At 35.0% G+C, this 14142-nt stretch overlaps 1 protein-coding gene across 1 annotated transcript in view; it reads left to right on the forward strand.

Moving 5' to 3' along the window:
• LOC131411475 (polypeptide N-acetylgalactosaminyltransferase-like 6) overlaps positions 1 to 14142 on the forward strand; it is a 480632-nt gene that overhangs the window by 360657 nt on the left and 105833 nt on the right. Inside the window, exon 4 of the mRNA XM_058550354.1 lies at positions 1319 to 1436. Coding sequence (XP_058406337.1) covers positions 1319 to 1436 — 118 coding nt within the window. The remainder of the gene's footprint in view (positions 1 to 1318; positions 1437 to 14142) is intronic.

The raw sequence follows: 14142 nt of genomic DNA on the forward strand, positions 1-14142 counted from the left end.
TAGTCATTCACACTAATCAAGATAGGAGACACTAATTTATTTGAGGCTTGGTAAAAACATCCATGGAGGTAAAGAAGATTCATTTGAATTTATTTTATTGTGTCTAAAATTAACCTGAAATACACTACACGGTTTGTTTTTTAATAAATTCATTAAGAAAACAAGATATTGTGTTTCCAACAAATTATTTACAATAAAAAATCAATATAGGACATTCTCTTGCTCAATATCTATAATAATTCTCTGTCTATGATAGTCTAGTTTTGAGGTTCATTCTGCACAGTATAAATTTTGATGCTTTGGTCCCATGTTTTACAGAATCAAATGAGAATATATCTGTATGACTTAAAATCTTTCTATTTGTGGTTCAGATTGAATAGGATTGAGAATTTCTGATCACTTATGCCCAAACCCTGCAGAAGCAAAGGTTACACTGCAGTAATGTGTTCATTGGTGAACTTCACTCAATAGATGTTACAGTTCTAATTTGTTCCAGCTACAGTTGTAATTCCACTCTGAAATTCAGTGTGTGGAAAATGGAAAAATATTAGGCTGCCAGAGAGAGGGATAAAGTAAGGTACATCTGGTTCTAGGATTTTTATTTCAAACAAAATAAAAAATTGCATGCGATTCTTTATGTTATTTTTTGAATCCTGCTTGCTTTCCTAGGGAGACAAGTAAATCCCTCTTCCTATGTTGTAATCTTTCCATTTACATAGAGTCTACACATTAAAAAAATTCTTAAACTGAAGTAATTAGGCCAAGTACCATCTTAACATGCAAAGTCTCTGAAATACATAATACACTTAAACAAATTCAGGTTTATGTATTTTATTCTAACTGATCATCTGATAGTCTGTAAAATGGACGTGACTTGTAAACATAGATGCTTGGTGAATACGTACTGAGAGATTAAATCAAAGATATTTTCTGTAACAGAATTTTCTATATTTTTATCTCTCTGATACTAATCAAGATCACTTTGACTTTGAGGGAGAGCTATAAAATTGAGTGATATTTCTCAATGTAGCAGTCACTAATAGTCGCATATTTCTCTCTAATGATAAACATATGGAGCAAATGTGGCTCTACAGGGCATTTGTTGCATTAGAACCTGAACTTGAAAGCTCCTGAGGATTCCAGGAGCAATCAGAGACCCAATGAAAACTCTATATCCACTTACAGAAAACCGGTGCTGAAAATCTCCCTACAGTTGACCACTGAAACATATCTTAAAATTTGCATTTTTTCCCCCAAGCAAAATGTCATTGTCCCTAATGTTCACAGTCCTTTAAAGATTATTTTATCTATTTCACAGGTCTCCTGTTATGGCTGGAGGTCTCTTTGCTGTGGATCGAAAATGGTTTTGGGAGTTGGGTGGCTATGATCCAGGTTTAGAAATCTGGGGAGGAGAACAGTATGAAATCTCTTTTAAGGTAAGTCTCCAAGACCCTCTTCACACTATGACTACATAATTTTGACAATTCTGATAGAATATCATCATTTTGTTTTGTGACCTATGTTGTGAGATGACAACAAAAATAGACATGTCACCTTCCCAAGTCAGCTTTTAGATGAGAGAAGCTACTTCTGTCTGATGTTTCAGTGAGATGTGACCATGCCATCAAAGAATTGCATAATAGAAATAATTCAAAATCCCATCTGCAGGCAGGCAACTTGCTGTGCCAGCAGATGTACTGCTCCACTGACCAGTGCATTCCTTCTAAAGCACTTAGAACACATAGATTGAAGAATTACGAGGAAATAAATTGAGTTATTGGAGCTTTTCCCCTTTGTATGTGTTCTAGAAGTAGTAGTTCACATTTTGATTATAACCAGTTGTTCCATAATTTCAATAACAAAAGAGTAATTTAAAAATATTAATGAGAAATTAAAGCCATTCTTCATATAATTACAAAAGAGGCAAGTTTTTAAATCTGCAATTGTCCAAGTCTCTACTTGCTTTGACCATAAGTACTCACTAAAATTATATACTTTATTACATATATATGTATATATAAATACTCACATATGATATACACACATATATGATAGAATATCAAATTTCGGGGTTTATAAATTTAAAAAATTTACCACAACACGTAAAGACCAGACAAACAAAGCAAAGTAAACTGTGCAAATGTTGTACTTTGAACCCCTAAGATGTTTTCTTGAAAAAGAAGAATTATAAAGAAAAAAATTCATTTTTTTCTTTTCTTATTGTTGTTATTATTTATAAAGAAGATAGATCTATTCTTATAAGATTTATCATACAGGAAAGTCTTATTAAATAAATCTGCTTTTCCTAAGTACTTCCATTATAAAATCAAACCAATTCTTGCTAAAGAAAAAAAAAAGTATCCTGAATATAATAAAAGTCAAACTTAGAATCCAGCTAAACATTTTGAATTTATGCATAAAAAAATCATAAAACTGATTTTTATAAAACTGTGACAGCTATATTCAATGTGTTAACAGAAACGTTATATGTCCTCAAAGTGTCATAAAATAAATATCCCCAAAGAAAAATTCAGGAAACATGATTGCAGGCTTCAGGACATTTAGAACTTTTCATCTCACTATGCTGACATAAACCTTGAAATACTATTTATTAATTTAGAGCTTTTTTTCACCATCATTCAAACACATCTAATTTCACATCTAAGGTACTTTTTTTCTTAACGTTTTAATAGATACCTTGTTTTAAACCTTGAATTTACCAATGTCTTTTGGGTTCCTCTGTTATAGTAATAGCTGTTCACTTGTCACAGTGTGTATGTAGAAGGTAATAATAAGAGTAGTAATAATGACAGAAATAGAATTTACTACATTCACTTAGTAACTATATGTGCCAGCTGCTGATCTAAATGCTTTATATGCATTATCTAATATAACATCACAACTCTAAGAAGTGGGTATTATTCCATTCTACAAATGAAGAAATTGAGATAAAGTTTTAAAGATTTTAGATTAAATTTAAGTTTTACAGATTAAATAAATTACCCAGGGCCGGCCCCGTGGCTTAGCGGTTAAGTGCGTGCACTCCGCTGCTGGTGGCCCGGGTTCGGATCCCGGGCGCGCACCGATGCACCGCCTCTCTGGCCATGCTGAGGCCGCGTCCCACGTGCAGCGACTGGAAGGATGTGCAGCTATGACATACGGCTGTCTGCTGGGGCTTTGGGGGAAAAAAATAAATAAATAAAATTTAAAAATACAGAAAGACAAAAGCATTTTTAAAAATAAATAAATAAATTACCCAGTGTCACTAGGGATTAAAATGCTCCATTTATGCTTAACTACAGAGAATGCAGAAACATAAAGTTATCTATTCACCCAAGTCATATCTATCAACATTCTAGAATTCACTGTCAACCGTTTGATCTCTACGTAATGGTTCCTCTCATTGAACAGAGGCGAGTATCTTCATTTTCATCTAATAGCATAGCAGCAAACTCTCTGCTGACCCTGGCAAAATACTATTGATTATCAGATATTGCCCAAAGCAGGGTGCAAAGTTTACAATAATACCTTCAACTGGAAAAAGAGAATATTACATTTGACCCCAGCATTAAAGAATAAAATGGGATTGCTATATTTGCAATATCATCAGAATTCAAGGGATTCTTTTTACTTTACACAGTTTAAGAGATTTTTTCCTTAATTTCTCTCTTTTTTTTTTGTGAGGAAGATCAGCCCTGAGCTAACATCCATGCCAATCCTCTTCTTTTTGCTGAGGAAGACCAGCCCTGAGCTAACATCTATTGCCAATCCTCCTCCTTTTTTCCCTTTTTCTCTCCAAAGCCCCAGTAGATAGTTGTATGTCATAGTTGCACATCCTTCTAGTTGCTCTATAGGGGATGCCACCTCAGCATGGCTGGACAAGTGGTGCATTGGTGCGCACCAGGATCCGAACCCAGGCCTCCAGTAGCAGAGCAAGCACACTCAACCACTAAGCCATGGGGCCGGACCCTCTTAATTTCTCTTAATTCATGAATTCTTCCAGTTTAAAATGTTATTAAAAAAATTTCTATTAAGCAGGAGATAGCTGGCTTTGAATAATGAACTGGATGATGGATAAAATTGCTATTCAAGTCTAGAGAGTTGGCAAAATATATATTTGCATTCTAAATCACAGAGGTATTTTTGAGACAAACATAAACTCGAATCTCTCACTTATCTGTCACTTGTATCTACCATATCTCTTCTGGGTGACCTGAGACTTTATTAACCCATTTCCTAGTTATCTGTCACTCTGAAGGATATAATTGGAATGCAGCCCTGTCATCTTTGTCTAGAAACCATGGCAACAGCACTGGAAGTTCAGGACTAAATTGCTCCAGGTTGTTTGGCTGGAATGACAGATTCTTTGGCAACAGCTGTGTCTTACAGGGTCTCATTTCAGACCTTTCCCTTCATTCTTTGGGCTATTGTGTGCTGACTTGGGGTTACTGTCCGTCTCTATTAGTATTTGTAACATGAGAGGGACGAACTTAAACAGGCTTTGGTAGAATTTGCATTGAAGCAAGAAGAATTCTGTGTAAAAGGAATCAAAAGAATTGGACACAAACATCTTTGTTAAATGATATTAAAAATAAAAGAGAAAAAACAAACGTCTGCATTTTGGGACATATTCCATAAATTGTGATTAATTTTACAATGTAAAGCACTGTAAGATATCCACTGGTCAGCACTTAAGGCTTGAGAAATACGTATGGATTACTGAGAGTTCCCCTAGTCTATTTCACACCATAACACAGAAATTGTTTTAAGTCAAGAACTTAAAAGCTCCAATTCAAAAGATTTCTATCTCTGGTCATTATCAGGCATCTTTGCTTGCTGTTTACTCTTCAAGCAAAAAATCATTTCACCAAACATTATGACAAGATTCCATCGCTGAATAAATTATTTCCAGACTTTGAGTTTTCTGGAAATAAAGAAAACTCAGATGAAGAAACTGAGACAAAGTTTAAAAATTTTAGATTAAATTACTTTTCAATTTTACAGATTAAATAAACTACCCAGTGTCACTTAGGGATTAAAATGCTCCATTTCTGCATAATTGCAGAAATTAAGGGATTAATTTTATATTTTTTGTATTATATATAATTTGTTATATTAAATGCTTAGTTTTTGGTCAAAAAGTATTTGGTTAGGAGCGCTCCTCAATTCTCTCTATGTAAATATCTTTCCTACCTTTTTCTAACATCTGATTAGATAAGTAGATTTCATGCCATAACATAAAAGCCAACACAGTGTAACTTTCAGGAATCAGGTGAAGAAAAGAGCTCTCTAGAGAAATGATCTGTCTGCACTCTGCCCACTCCTCAATCTCTTTTAATATGAATCTAAACTCCTACTTGGCCCAGAATTATCCAGCTGTCTTTCAAATGTTACTGGGTTGGCCAGCTGCTAGGGAGGAGAAAGTAGCATTTAGTCAGTCATTCAACATGCTCTTATTGAGCATCTAATTTATGCCAGGCATTGTTCCAGGTACTCAATTTGTAGTTGCGCCTGGAAACAAAGAGAAAAGCAAGACAGACTGCACAGTATGGCATAAAAGAGATAACCCACACCTTTAAACGTTGTCTACCATTTAAGTTACTGAAATAATATTAAAACCATATGAATCTTTGATTTTCCAGAGTGCATTTTTACATCCATTCCCCAAAGATAAAAGTCTAAACGTTAGCATTTTCAAAAGATCTGCCCTTTGATTGCAGAAAACTCTTCTCAGAAAATAAAAGTGAGCAATAAACATTAATTAGGCACCTACAAGATTTAGAATGAAGCCTAGAGACTCTCTTCCACAAAATTCTCTGGCGTAAGACATAAAGCTTAGATCCGGGTAGAAGAGCATTAAATTCGGTTTGGGCTGCCCTTTTCTACCTCTAGCGGCTTATCAACATGGTCCCACATTGATCCAATATTTCTCAGGCTGTCTTTAGTCAGGGAAGAGCTCTTGATCACTAGCCTCAGCTATGCAGAAACGTGCAAGACTCCAGGCGAAATAAGTATGGGCACCATATGTCCGAGAGTGAATCTAACAAACCTGGGAGCCCTGCAGCCTGTTTCAAAACCCCTTAATGGACCATAACACACTATGCAATCACCTTTGTTATGTCGTCCTTCCCGTGTGCTGAGTTTAAGATTCAGGCATTTAAGGAAATTTTAGCTTACATCTCACAATCTTTCAGCCCTTATCAGTCATTATTCATTCAACAGATACTTATTGATTGATTACAACGTGCCAACCCTGGGCTAATCTCTTGGGATTCAAAGATAAATGCAAGGAGATTCTCTCTTTGGTGGAGCTCACTCTCAAGTAGCAGCCAGGAGAATTAATTCACCACAATTACTCATCACCAGTATTGTTTGGAATATATTTTATTTCCATATCACAGTAATAATTTGGCACATATACAATAGCGTCTTTGTTAGCCTCCCTGCCTCTATTCTGTCTCCTGTTTCAACCGATCTCCACGTTTCTTTCATTTATGCCCTGAGTTGCTTTATTTTTCCCTCCTAAAAGTTCACAGTTGCTCCTAATTACCACACAAATCAAATGAACATACCAAATCATAAGCCAGGAAACTTTCCATCAATTATCTGCCTCACCTGTCTCAATCCACACTGCAAACCAACTCAACTAGTGTTTTCCTTTCCTTCCCAGAAAAGATGGAAACTCATACCGCCATTTCTCCCCCTATTTATTGCAGAGATTTTAACCAACCAGTCCTATATTTTTCTCTTCCTGAGAAATTTGTTTATTCTCTCTATAAAGAAAGAGAGAACAAACAGTGAAGTCCTTGAATCAAGTACAATCGAGATGAGTATTTCACCCATTAAACATAAACATCAATTAAAGCAGGAAAGCACAAAAGAGTACATTAAGAATTGCCTCTAAAGCAAAACATATAAATGTATATTTATTCGCCAGTCTTCCAATGCAAGAGAGGCCAAAACTGTTCCTTCTTCATTCGGGTCCACCGATGGGAGTAAAACTAAAGGTGCATGAATCACACCCGTATTGCATTCTCTAGGAGCTCCGGCTTGGGTTTCTTTAAATTGCAATGAGAACCCAAAGACACTTTGAAGCTATCTTAACGCAGTAATAGAATCCTTCTCATTTTTTTATCATTTTACCCAATCTTTTATTGTTACTTCACCCACATCTAATTTGACAGCAATTTTTTAAACAACAACTCAATCCTTCCAAACTCCTCAAATTAGTTTTGACATGAACGACAATTCTCTCTCCTTTTATAACTACATTTCATCAGTTTAAGTGGTATTTAATTAAATTACATAATTGTAATTTTTAAAACCAGCATAATCACATTTGGGAAGAAATGCACTGCCTTTGAGGTAAGCATGTAACTTAACTATTGGGAGCAAAAGATTGCAGGCATATTCGCTGTAGCCAGTATTCAACGTGGGTTCACCATAATATGAATGCCATTCAGTACATTTACAGAATGAATAGAGAGTGGTTAATACGTTAAATTGATTGAAGAGAGATTCAGTCCATTCTGTCAAATCTTTCAGTCTAATGAGAATCAGGGAAAGCTCATGCAGCAGAGGCGGGTCACCACTGCCTTAGCCGAGGCAAATTTCCCACTTGTCCAGTTCAGGTCTGGGGTGAGGCTCTCCCTTCGGGTCCTCAGCCCACCCAGTGCCCCAGTCCCCTGACCTCTGTGCAGGGGACGTACAGGTTACAGGGTTGTTGAATGGCCAGTGTCTTAGGGTGATGAGTCTGGGAGAGTCAGCCTTGCTGCCCTTCTCCTTCGTCTCTTCCCCTCTGCACCTTGGTCCTACAGAACTTTTCCCTCTTTTGTTTTTCAGTTGTCACTTCTTTTCCCTTCCCCCAGGCCCACTTTTGTGTAGTCTCCCTAAAATGAAAAGAAAAAATCAGTCCTAAAATAAGCCTCTGGGGTTTCTTTGAATCTTTGCTTCTACTTTGGTGTGGCTGAGGAAAATAATGCTCCTGGAGTCAAAATAGAAGTTGGCAAACACATTGAGTATTACAAGATAAATATGGCAAGTTATAGTCCTGCCACACACAAATAAGCATATACAGCTTAAAGGGACTTAAATATGTCTGAGACTTTAATAGAAAGTATCCTGTTTATTGTGTCCCTTTTTGTGACTTATAAAATCTTTACATGGAGCTACCTGTGTCCCAAAGTTCTGGCCACTTTCCTCTTCCTATGGTGGTAATAACAATTATTTGGTCCCTTAACAAGAAAAAGTAACAAGTTAGCATTTAAAGGTCACTGAATTTAATTTCTTATCCCATTCAACACTAATGCAAGGTAAAAATATAATTTCTATTTCATAATTGCAAAGACAGGCCATTACCTAGTTAATATCAAAGCAAAGATTAGAATTTGGGTTTGCTCTCAAAACCATTAGCCTAATTTGTCTTAGCTGGAAAAACAGGAGCCTTTATGCCCTTGGTGAAAAAGTAGCTACTGTCACTCTCTGAAACCACTTTAAAAAAGAAATGCAGATTCTTCCCATCTGATTTTTATTAAATATGAGGGCTGACAAGTCTTGTGATGATTTAATGTAAAATTTAATTTTTTACTATCTTCAAAATGCAATGGTTATTTAATAAGGATTGAATATACACAATAGGGACTAATCATTGAGTTAGAACATTCAATTCTTTATTCAATCAAACAAGATAATAGCCATCAATTTGGAATTTTTATAGCTCAGTGAACCATATATTCTAGAACTTAACCTCATTACAGAGCTTCTCAAGAACAAACATGGATTTTACTTCTTCGTACTTAGAAAATCAAAATTAATAACCCCACAAAATTAGCTAAATTTAAAGTTTCCCTACATGGTACATAGCCATCAAAAAAAATTTAAGTATACTTATAGTTCAACAATTGAATGTTATACAATTACAATAGATTTGCAGTTTTAAAATGGAAAAGAAAGGTTTTCTCTTAGAGACCACTCAAAACAAAAAAAGAGAACATGAAACAGGAACAAAAAAACCTATCTTTATCCTTGACAAAATTATCAGATCTCTTACACCCAAACACAATGTATAAGGAAGATTATCATATGCAGTAAGGTAAATCCAATGATGGTAAAACAGGGGCATGGGAAGGTGGAATGACCAAGCTACAAATCTCATTTGAAGTCAGCAGATCTCAATCCTCCAAAGTAATTGGCATGTCCTAAGCGGAAAAACCAACAATCACTTGTTTGAAACAATAGCAACAAGTGTGATTGCTGGTGGCCAGAGCTTCCATCGATTGAGTTTGGCACAAAAGAGAAGCAGCAAAGGGGAAGTTGGGGACAGTGGTGAAAGAGGTGTTATACAGAACAGCCATATTTGCAGGAAGCAGGCTGTTAGTGAGGCAGCCATATTTGCAGGAAGCACACTATTAGGAGGAAAGATACTTGATATTATGAGCAGCCCTGCAGCAGCCAATTCCTTTTGGAGGTAGACAAAGGCTAAAATAATTCACTCACATACAGAATTTTGTGTCATAAAGCGAATACCTACTGTAATCAGTAAGAAGAATTCACCCTACTCAAAGATAAATAATAATAACTTTTTAAAGGTAATAGCATATAAAAATATTACAAGAAAAAAGGAAGAAAGGGACCAGGAAAGATCACCAAAATAATGTTGCTCTACATTGTTATAAATTTTTTGAAAAGGTTAATGAAGTCACTGACTCTATAAAACAATAATAAACGCTGAACTTTGTGAGATTAGGCAAAAATATCAAAAGACAAGAGAAAGAGACGAAAAAGAAATGGGAACAGTTAGGATATAATGAAAAAGAAAAAGAAAAACAAAATGAAGGTCATACTGAAGGCAACACAAAGGAGAAGGGATATTCTGAAAATACATAGGGACATAAAGGATAGGATTGAGTAAAAGGAACAAAATGAACAAAGTTAAAAGTAATAGAGTGGAATGATATGGAAGATACAGGAGCTCACATTAGTGTTCCCAAGGAAAAAAGTTAAAATTAAAACACCATATAGCAAAACCTAGGAGATACAGCTAAAGCAGTGTTTAGAAGAAAATGTAGATTCTTAAATTCTTACATCAACATAGAAAGAATAAAAACAAGCAAATTAAACATCCAGATCCAGTTTGCGAATGAAAAATAAAATAAACCTAAGGAAATAAGGATAAAAGACTAATAAACATAAAAAAGAAATTGATGATTTAGAAAACCTAAAACTATTAGTGCATGAGCTGGTTCTTTACAGCTAAACATAAATAATTAATAAGAAATATAGATAGGTATAGAGACAGATAAATTAATTAGAAAATGGTTAACTGACCATTTATAAAAAAAGAAAACACAAAACTACGCAACTCAAAAACAATAATGGGGGAAAAATTGGGAATTTTAGAGAAAATCTGAGCCATCATAAGAGATTACTCTCTCAATTCTATGCAAATAAAGCTAAGATTATGGGAGAAATGGATGATTTTTAACAAAATATAAACGACAAAACTGACCTCCAAAAAGAAAACTTCTAAACTAACTATATTCATTTTCTATTGCTACATAACTAATTACCACAAACTTAGGAGCTTAAAACAACACAAAATTTCCTCACAGCCTCTGGATCAGAAGTCCAGCATCTTTCAGCGAGGCCTCTACTAAGGATCTCACAAGGCTGAAATCAAATTTTCAGCCAGCTTTGTCCTTAGCTAGGCGCTCAGCCTGGGAAAGATCTGCTTCCAAGTTCCCTCAGGTTGTTGGCAGAACCCTTTTTTGTGTGGTTTTGCGACCGAGCTCCTCGTTGTCTTGCTGGCTGTCATCTGGATACCAGTTTCAACCACAGAAGCCACTCTCCGGTCCTTGCCACGTGGCCCCCTCCGTGGACCTCTCACAACATGGCGGCTTACTTCTGCAAGGCCAGAATTTCTCTCACACTTCACATCTTTATAACTCTTCCTCAGGAAGATCAGAGTCCATTTTTAGGACTCACATATTAGGTTAGACCCTCCCAGGATAATCCCTCTTTTGATTAACTGAAAGCCAACTAAATTGGCACCATAATTATATCAACAAAATCCTTTTACCTTTGTTACATAATGTCACCTAATGATGGGTATGAAATCCATCATAACCATACCCTCTGGCACTCGAAGGGAGGAGATTATACAAGGACATGTACACCAGGGAGTAGGAATTTGGGGGCCATCTCAGAATTCTGCCTACCGTGCTGACCAACAACCATAACAGAAAGAGAGAAGATTGTCAAAAAGCTATCTGCTCCAAAAAATAAAGCACCAAACCTGATTAGTTTCTTCTAAACCTTGAAGGAACATGTACTGCAATATTTTTCAAAATTTCTTCTCTAATATCAGAAAAGAAAGAAATTTTTCAAATTGATTATACAACTAGCATAATATTTGATAACAAAATCTGACCAAGATAGTGCAAAAAATAGAAAACCACAGACATATTTTATTTGTAAATACTAGCATTAAAAAGTAATAATAAAAGATTACGTAATAGAATAACTATTCAAACACTAATACACCAAAATAATTGCAGCTGTAGGAATTTTCTTGTTAAATTATTATCAAATGTTACTTAAAATTATTCAGGAGATAGTAAGCAATTCAGTTAGACAAGAGATAATAGAAGGGATATTAAAAATTGGCAAAGAGGAGGGAAGGAAATTCAGTAAGTTGCCTGGGTAAAATGTGTGTGTGTAAATATACAGAAAACAATAGCCTTTATATATACAAACAACCACTACTCAAAGGAAGACACTACAATAGTAGGGAAAAACCCAGTTAGGACTAAATTTAAACGTCCTAGACCTCTATAAAGAAATGTTCTGATACTACCGAGGGACACACAAAAAGTCTTGAATAAATGAAAATTCATAATGAAGATAATTCTCCCTAAGCATACTCACAAATTTAATGCAATCCCAGTAAAAATAATAACATGAATTTTTTTGGGGGGGAGCAGCTAGACAAAGGGAAAACAGATAGAATAACAAGATAATTTCTGGGAAAAAAATGATAGGGGGCTAACCATAGCAGATAATAAAATACATAATAAAATGTGCATGAATAGACAGAGATACCTATGGCACAGAATCTAAATAGACCCAGATAAATAAGAGAATTTAGTATAAGATAAGTCAACATTTCAAATCAAGAGGAAGATAGCAGATTCCTCAGCAAATAGTATGAGACAACTACTTATCTGGAGAAAAAAAAAAGTTGGATCTCAATATCACACTTATACAAAAATAGATCCCAAGAAGATAAACCATCTTAAGCATTAAAAATGAAAATATACAAGAAATGCAAAAGTCATGGATGAACTAGAATGGTGAAAGCCCCCTAAGTGTGACTTAAAGAAAAACTAGAAACAATGAAAGAAAAGATTAATTCATCAACACAAAAATTCTACATGGAAAAAACAGACAAAAGTCAAATGGCAATCTTGGAAAAATTATTTGCAAATAATACCGTTAATACAAAAAGACCTCCTACAAATCAATGAGATAAATAGTTTTAAAAAAATAGGCAAAATATTGGAACAGACAGTTCACAGAAAAGGATATAAAAATGACTCAAATATGAAAAGTTACTCATCCTGAGTTATAAGAAAAATACAAATTAAAACTCTAATGGTATATTTTTCACCTATTAGATTGGCAACAATCAAGAACTTTGATCACACAACGTGTTGACAAGGGTTTAGAGAAACAGACACTCTCAAACATGTCAATTAAAGTAGTGAAAAGTTGTGTAACCTCTATGGGGAACAATTAGAAAATATTCTTCAAAATTTAAACTGTGTATGTATGTTGGCTCAATTATCTCATTTCTATTCACATAACCCACAGAGAAACTCACACATGTGTGAAATGAGACATATACAAGGATATTTATCTCAATATTCTTTTTATTGATGAAAAATGAAAAAACTTAAATATCCATTCTAGGGGACTGATTAAATTAATTATTATTTACCTATACTGTGTACTACAGTATGGCCTTTAAAAAGAATGCACCAGTTTTATTTTTACTACTATGGCATAATATCCAAACCTATTGTTAAGTAAGAAAACGGAAGATACAGAACATATGTGCAAAAAATAAATACAGAGGGAAGATAAATTTTGTTATTTATATTTAATAATTTATATATATAATATATGTAATATAGTATTTATGTAAGTACTTATAGAATAAAATTACAATATATAGTTTAATATGCAGACAATATTCACAGATGTATTCATGCATCCAGGAAATATTTATTAAGAGCCTACTATGAGAATATGAGAGTCAACAGGAATGACAAGTTCTCTATCTCATGGAATTTAGTGTCAGGAGAAACAGATTATACATAAATAAGTGAAATAAATAAACAAGATAATTTCTGACTTTGGTAAGTGCTAAAAAGAAATAGACCAGCCAATAAGTTATAAAGCAGGAGCCCCAGAATAGAGATGGTTATATTTGACTGGCATAATATTTTTAAAATATTTGTATCTATACACCAAGATGGAAGACAGAGGAATGGTCTGCACTGTTTCCTGGCCCCCTATTTCTGCCATATTAAACCTGATACCTGGGGCCGGCCCTGTGGCACAGTGGTTAAGTGCAAGCGCTCCAATTCGGCAGCCCTGGGTTTGCAGGTTCGGATCCCGGGTGCACACCGACACACCGCTTGTCAAGCCATGCTGTGGCGACGTCCCATATAAAGTAGAGGAAGATGGGCACAGATGTTAGCCCAGGGCCAATCTTCCTCAGCAAAAAGAGGAGGATTGGTATAAGATGTTAGCTCAGGGCTGTTCTTCCTCAAAAAAAAAAACAAAACAAAAAAAACCCTGATACCTGACTGGAGATGCATATATGGTCTCTTTTGGCCTGTATAGGCCCCTGATTTCACTATCCTCTTAATCAAGAGTGTTTAGATTGGGTGGTCAGAAAAGACTTTTAAAATACATCTGAATCTGCAATGATACTTTTTTTTTTTGTTAGATGGCTAACATCTGTGGCCAATCTTCCTCTTTTTCTTTTTTCTCCCCAAAGCCTCAGTACATAGTTGTGTATTATAATTGTAGAGTTGTAGCTCTGCTACGTGGGACACCGCCTCAGCATGGCTTGAT

Source organism: Diceros bicornis, chromosome 11 (genome assembly GCF_020826845.1).
Source record: "Diceros bicornis minor isolate mBicDic1 chromosome 11, mDicBic1.mat.cur, whole genome shotgun sequence".
Classification (NCBI taxonomy): Eukaryota; Metazoa; Chordata; class Mammalia; order Perissodactyla; family Rhinocerotidae; genus Diceros; species Diceros bicornis.